Source organism: Miscanthus floridulus, chromosome 14 (genome assembly GCF_019320115.1).
Source record: "Miscanthus floridulus cultivar M001 chromosome 14, ASM1932011v1, whole genome shotgun sequence".
Taxonomy (NCBI): domain Eukaryota; kingdom Viridiplantae; phylum Streptophyta; class Magnoliopsida; order Poales; family Poaceae; genus Miscanthus; species Miscanthus floridulus.
Window position 1 is genome coordinate 96,798,983 of NC_089593.1, and position 7,493 is coordinate 96,806,475.

At 43.7% G+C, this 7,493-nt stretch overlaps 1 protein-coding gene across 2 annotated transcripts; it reads left to right on the forward strand.

Annotated features, from left to right (window-relative positions):
- The first annotated feature begins 924 nt into the window (after positions 1–924).
- LOC136505914 (auxin response factor 25-like) lies at positions 925–7,154 on the forward strand. Of its 2 annotated transcripts, none has more exons than XM_066501040.1 (14): positions 925–1,910; positions 2,270–2,382; positions 2,766–2,864; positions 2,938–2,994; positions 3,106–3,261; positions 3,377–3,461; positions 3,807–3,897; positions 3,999–4,163; positions 4,239–4,361; positions 4,432–4,507; positions 4,690–4,837; positions 4,927–6,068; positions 6,328–6,524; positions 6,613–7,154. In XM_066501040.1, the coding sequence occupies exons 1-14, from the start codon at positions 1,862–1,864 to the stop codon at positions 6,806–6,808; spliced, it is 2,697 nt and encodes an 898-aa protein (XP_066357137.1). In that variant the 5' UTR covers positions 925–1,861; the 3' UTR covers positions 6,809–7,154. The 2 variants fall into 2 exon arrangements, with proteins under 2 accessions (XP_066357137.1, XP_066357138.1); XM_066501041.1 differs by having other exon boundaries at positions 6,328–6,518.
- The last annotated feature ends 339 nt before the right edge of the window (positions 7,155–7,493 follow it).

Here is a 7,493-nt window from a genome sequence, read left to right on the forward strand (position 1 = left end):
GTCACACAATAATGGTAGATCAATAATATATCAACTATCGATGTCATGTATTCTATATTTACTAAAACAATGTCTCAGTAAACTATCCAAAATTAACAAGATTTATATAAAATAATTCTAAATATTTATGATACTAATAAACATTGTTAGATTTTTTATAAATATTGATATTGCTTATAGTATTTAAACTAAGTACTCATAAAGTTGTACTCTAAACTCCTTCCGTTCCTAAATAAATCAGTTTTGTAAATCATCACTTTTATATTTGAATGAATTTATTATATAAACGGATATGAATATATATGATATCAAATAGACACATATTGTATACAATAATACTAATTTGGTTTCATAAATCCGGGTGCAATTTTTTTAGAAATGTTATCAAACTTAGAAAGATTTAGCTTAAAATAATTTTAGAAATTAATTTATTCAGGGACGAAAAGAGTATTACTTTTGGGACTAATGCCGTAATACTAAACCGTATTTTAATATTTTGGTCGTTTGTTCCTCTTATGAGTGCATTGGTACTCACTTATTTAAGGCTTGCACCATTATCGTGACGTACAAAAACCACATATAAAACTACGCGAAAGATGATCACGACGTGTACGCAAGGCGTATCAAAGCATCCACTTGCAACACTTTCTCCAAAATAATCCACATGCACCTTTGTTTACTTCTTAGAGGAGCCCGTCAAAACTTCAAAGGTCTTTTTCGCTTCGCTTAAAAAAGTCATGGTTGAAATTTTTGATGTGCTGTCAGAGAACACTGTTCGTTCACTGTAAACCTTCAAAGCCACGATACAGATTTTTTTAATCCTTTTTTAATCAACAAAAAGGGTATAAAGGGGAAGAAATAAATCTTTTGAGATATTTTTTTACTGTCTCCGAGGAGCTCTCTTTGCCATTCTTGGCTTCCCCATAAACCAAAAGAGAAAAGAAAGGGGAAAGAAAGCAAGGAGCACCGCACCACGCCACTCCACTCCCCTCCACTCCCCTCGATCCAGCCATGGCGGCCTAGGCCCCCCCTAGGGTTCCCCGTCAGGCCCCACTCAGGCGCCTCCTGCCTCTTCCTCCGCTTCCCACACGGTAGTCGCGCTGCCCGATTCGGCCGCCGGCGTCGAATGGGAGGCCACCCGGTGCTCGGAGCCGGGCGTGACCGCGCGCTACCGACGCGGCCCGAGGTTCCCTGAGCTCGGCGGCGGGTTCCCGTGCTTGCGCCGAGGGGGACTCTCGGCGGCGCCGCCGGCGCTGCCTGAGGCGGGGGGTTTAGGACGCGTGAGCGCGCCGCGCGTGCAATGGGGGATTTGAGGCGGTTCTGGTGAGTCGCCGCGGCGGGTCTTGGTTCTGCGAGCGCCTGGCCTGTGTTCGTGAAGGTGGTGGGGTTTTCTAGCTGCTCCTTGATCTGATGAGCAGCTCCGGCGTCCCGCCTCGGTTTCTCCGCGCGTTTGCTCCGTCGGTTGCCCAAAACCCAGCTTCTTGGATCAGGCCGTGCTCATTTCGGCGCTTTTCTTCGGTTTTTTGGGGAAAGGTTGGAGCTTTGAGGTGTTGCCTGGCGAGGGTGCGCAGCTGAGGATTCCGGGCGATGAGGTGGGCGATGGCGCGCGTTTGCCGCGATAGTCCGGGGTTCGGGTAGCCGGTTCTTCAAGCGGATTTGGCTGCTGCTGCGTGGGAAGGGGGAGGCGGCTGCAGCAGCAGCAGCAGCAGCAGAGGAAAGGTTGCTCTGGAGCGGTAGGGAAGCAGGCTGGCATTGCTGCTGGGAGCATGGTGAGGTGCTAAGGAGGAGCAGCTCCCGCAGTCGGTCATTCTCGCCGGCCGCACCTTGGTGTTCTTGTCCAAGGTCGTACTGGTGGTGGGAGATGAACCTCTCCCCGCCCAAGATGTCGGAGCCATCGCCTGAAAGTGACGGTATATCTCATATCACAATTTCGGCATCGATTCATTTCAGAACTTCTCAATTTGTGTTGCTCTCTGCATGGTTTAGTGGATTATGCAATGCTGTCATTGTGCATTGATGTTTCCAAACAAATAAGCAAAACTGGCTTGCTCTTGTATATGCATGATTACATTCATTCAGATTCTTCACTGATTTGCACAAAAGAAAAGGTTCATGCATTGCTCGGCTTCACTCATGGTTCACATGTTGTAGTATTATTGATATTCACTGAACCTCCTCCTGTCTGTAGCCAAGTACGAATAGTAGCTTCACATGAACTCTGCTTTCTGGTGGCTTCCTGTTCCACTCATGTGTGTTTGGCATTTTGCAGGGGAACAAAGGTGTCTGAACTCAGAGCTATGGCATGCATGCGCAGGGCCCCTTGTGTCCCTGCCTGTGGTTGGGAGCCGGGTCGTCTACTTTCCTCAGGGCCATAGTGAGCAGGTCGGTCACTCAGCAGTATCTTTGAATAAACTAGATATGGCCGAGATTGTTGACTAAGACTATCAGGTCTGCAAATGAGGAATAAAAAGAATCACTTGAGCTGCTACCTTTCTGATTCTTTTGATTGTATATATCAAATGGATCGACTAAACATAACACTTCTGAAGATTCAACTGAAAAATTACTTTGCCTAACTATATACATAAAGATATCTTGTATTCAAATAATCAAATTTGTTCAAAGATTGTTATCACTTGAAGTCACTTTTTGAGTCAGTATAGCTTTGTACAGTATTATGAAATCAGTTGTAGATAATCACTTGCTCTCGTGCCTTAGTGCTTAAGACTTAAGAGGTTCTTTTGTTTGTTTTTATTTTCATGCAGGTTGCTGCATCAACTAATAAAGAAGTTGATGCTCAGATCCCAAACTACCCAAATCTACCTCCACAGTTAATCTGCCAGCTTCATAATGTCACAATGCATGTGAGTTCGAGCTTAGTGGACCATCATCTAGTCTTTTAAGAAGCATTATGAAATTATTTCTTTGTTAACACAGGCTGATGCGGAGACGGAAGAGGTTTATGCCCAGATGACACTGCAACCATTGAGCCCGGTATTTTACCAATCACCACTTAGCTCTTTGCTTGTAACCTGGATTCTCATGAAAGGTTCTTTCAAATGGTATTACGATGCCTGTACATTCAACAAGTGATTCCATGTACAGGAAGAACAAAAGGAATCTTTTCTTCCAATCGAATTGGGTGCTGGTAGCAAGCAGCCAACTAATTACTTCTGCAAGACGTTGACTGCAAGTGATACGAGTACCCATGGTGGATTCTCGGTTCCGCGCCGATCAGCTGAGAAAGTCTTCCCCCCATTGGTTTGTTTTTTTAAGATTTCAGCTGAAAATTTAGTTTCTTTAAGTTTGATAGATTTATAAGAAATGGTTATGTGTTCTTTCCTTGAAAAAAACTAATGCATTCAATTATCTGCAGGATTTTTCACAACAGCCTCCAGTGCAAGAGCTGGTTGCAAGAGATCTGCATGATAATGAATGGAAATTTCGCCACATTTTTCGTGGTATGTACTTAAATTATGGTAGCAAATGGAGAAATGATGCTGTTCGATTATTGAACAAGTGGAATGGAACTTTAGCTATCAATAAGGAAGGACGAAAAAATGTTAATTGTGCATGAGCGGCTTTCACTACCTACATATATCAACTGTCTGTTTCTTTCTGCCTGAATACTTTACTCTGATTTTGCTTAGGTAGTTAAGTTAGTCTGGAAAATGTTGTATTGATAATATTTCTTTACCTCTGGATGTCTAGTGAAGTTATTGATACATCAAATTATATTCTGGGATGTCTTGGTTGTTCTTTTTGTATCTTAATGTGATGCTTTGGCCCTTGCATGTATTGTGCAGGTCAGCCAAAAAGGCATCTACTGACGACTGGTTGGAGTGTTTTTGTAAGCGCGAAAAGACTAGTAGCAGGGGATTCTATCATATTTATCTGGTATTTTCTGCTTTTAATTTTAAACTGAACTTTATTCTAGTTTTGTTAAAGCTTCTGAGGTTGCTGACACGGCAAGTCCTTTTTGTTTTTCTTTTCACCAGGAATGATAATAACCAACTTCTCTTGGGAATTCGTCGTGCAAATCGTCCACAGACTGTAATGCCCTCTTCTGTGCTATCAAGCGATAGCATGCACATTGGTCTTCTTGCTGCAGCAGCTCATGCTGCAGCCACAAACAGTCGTTTCACTATTTTCTACAACCCCCGGTATGTATACTATGATTATACTATATTATACTTACCTTGTTTCTGCACTTAAGTAACATGGTCATCCTTTGTCAGGGCTAGCCCTTCTGAGTTTGTCATTCCACTGGTTAAGTATGTGAAAGCTGTTTACCACACGCGTGTGTCTGTTGGAATGCGGTTTCGGATGCTTTTTGAGACAGAGGAATCAAGTGTTAGACGGTGAGTTGAAACTTGTAAAGTGTACACAGCATGAAAACTATGCGCATCTTACGGTTGTCTCTTCTTTCAGATATATGGGTACGATAACAGGCATAAGCAATCTGGACTCAGAGCGCTGGCCAAACTCACACTGGCGTTCTGTGAAGGTGAATTCTTTAAAACTGTTATATGGTTACAATTTACAAAACAATTGTCGATATCTTGTTTGGTTAAATTTTAATTATTCAATTTTCAAAGCCATCTGTTGTTGCATGCTCTATGTACCCTTTGTGAGAACATTTTTGCTTCGTAATGATGGTTTCTTTCCCTTTGGGTTATTGATACTTAGGTTGGTTGGGATGAGTCTACAGCTGGTTATAAACAGCCAAGAGTTTCACTCTGGGAGATTGAGCCACTGACGACCTTTCCGATGTACCCAACTGCCTTTCCATTAAGGCTAAAGCGTCCGTGGGCTTCAGGACTACCTATGTTCAATGGTAGGCTAACTGTTGACCAGAACACCCAGTATTCATGGTAATGGTTCATTTCAGTTTATACTCAAACCAATTTCTCTTTGTATATGCAGGTGGGAGGAGCGATGAGTTCGCTCGTTATTCTTCTCTCATGTGGCTTCGAGATGGAAACAGAGGGGCTCAGTCATTGAACTTCCAGGGATTTGGAGCATCACCATGGCTTCAGCCAAGAATAGATTATCCATTGTTGGGTCTGAAGCCAGATACTTACCAGCAGATGGCTGCTGCCGCACTGGAAGAAATTAGAGCTGGAGATCATTTGAAGCAGACATCTCTCCTGCCAGTCCAACAAACTCAAAATTTGAATGGCGGATTAGATCCTTTGTATGGAAATCCTGTTCTACAGCAGATGCAGTTCCAATCTCAGCAGTCACCCCTGCAAGCTGTGCAGCAAGGTTATGGTCAGAATGCAAGCGACTCTGGGTTCCTTCAAAATCAGCTGCAGCAGCTGCAGCTGCAAAAGCAGCAGGAGCCACCACCACCACCGCAGCAGCAGCAGCAGCAGACACAAGTTCTGCAGCAACAATCGCATCAGGAAATGCAACAGCAGCTCTCAGCTAGTTGTCATGATATTGCTAATGTAGCTTCTGGTGTGTCCGAGTCTGGATCTGCTTGTCAATCACAATCTTCTTTGCTTTCTGGGTCATCGTTCTACCAACAGAACATCTTTGATGGAAACAATGGTCCAGATCTGCATCTGCACAACAGTTTCCACAACTTTTCAAGCCAAGAATTCTCCAACCTTCTTAATCTCCCAAGAAGTGGCCAATTAATGGCATCAGAGGGATGGCCTTCAAAGAGGTTGGCTGTGGAATCTCTTGCTAGTCATGAGCTCCAACCTGTACAGCACAAGCTTGAGAAAGTGAATCACCAGAGTAATGTATCTCACGTTTCTGGCACCTTGCCGCCACTGTCAGCAAGAGACGGTTCTAGTGCCCAGGCTTGTGGTACAAATGCTCAGAGTCACCTGCTTTCATCATCATTTGCAATCCATGATGGCTTGTCAACCGTCAGGAGTGGTGGTGTTGGCAGTGGAACTGATGCGACAACCATAGCTTCGTTGAGATATGGGGATATGAATTTGCTACCTGAAAACTCCATAGCAACTTCCAGTTGTTTGGGTGAATCAGGAACCTTCAATTCTCTTGACGATGTTTGTGGTGTAAACCCATCACAAGGTGGAACCTTCGTGAAGGTATGTGTTCCTACTTATGCTGTATATTCCTTTAAATTCATCAAAGGGCATGTGAAGTTGCCAAGTTGGTAACTGCAAGAGCACTTTATTTTGTGGAGGTAAAAAGGTCCATTTTGTTGAGTTGTTGGGTTGGTGGTTCACACAGCAATCAATTAAATCTTCAAGTTCTTTATTTGTCGAGCGATCTTCAAGTTCTTCAAGTTGGTAACTGCATCACATCCTTTTGACGCCTTCTATTCCCTTTTTGTTCCACCACTAGGTTTACAAATCAGGGTCCCTCGGGAGATCGCTCGATATCACCAGATTCAGCAGCTACTACGAGTTACGTAGCGAGCTCGAGCGGTTATTTGGTCTTGAAGGCCAATTGGAGGACCCTGTAAGATCAGGCTGGCAGCTTGTATTCGTTGACCGGGAAAATGATATTCTTCTCGTCGGCGACGACCCGTGGCAGTATATGCATGCAGAACTTCCTTTTGCGTATACACATTTATTTGGTCTGAACTTTCATTCAGCGTGATCATCGTTGGACCCCATGTTTTTCCAGGGAGTTTGTGAATAGCGTATGGTGCATAAAGATCCTCTCGCCACAAGATGTGCAGCAGATGGTCCGCGGCAGAGGCGACCTGTCTACACCTGGAGCGAGGATGCTGCAGAGCAGTGTCTGCGATGACTATTCTGCAAGCCACGACATGCAGAACCTCACCGGCAGCATTGCACCTGTGGTGCCTCTGGACTACTGAGACTTGAGATGAAGACTGGAATCTGAACCAAAACTAGCAATTCAGCACCACAGGATTGCCATCCACGAGTCATTTCGGTTCCTATGATCTTCTCTCAAGCCCTGTTGGTCAGAAATAACCTAGTCGTTAATATAGCTAGATGATCCATTGTATCACTATGGTAATGGACATGTTGTACGATAGCTACTGTAGCTATTTGATAGCCATAGCCTAAGCTCTAAATGGCAGGCAAGAATTGCTCTATCAAAGTATGAATGCAGGCACTCACTGTAGAGGTGACCTAGCCCTGTAGTTCTCTCTATTATCATCTCATATCTAAAACTGATGGTTCCATGTGGCGCCTAAACTATTGAAACCTATCAGGCTATCACTGTCACCTATGTCAATTTTTTCCTCAATTTGCGGTTGTTTGATTTGCTGCATGGCATACAAGTCAAAAAAGTTTGTCCTGTTTGTAATTCACTAGTCTGTACCCTGTAGGCTTTGACCTGTTAATCCGCCGAGTTTCATGTCTACCAAACCATGATTTCCATGGAATCAGGGTATAGCATAGAAGAGGGACCCTTTTTAGGGGTTCCTAAGCTCCCTCTTAGCCCCATGTGCCATTAAGAATGCTGAGTCATCTTAACACTTGAAGGGTCAATCTCTGAAATTTTAGTAGTCAGAGTAATTTATTAGATGGTTT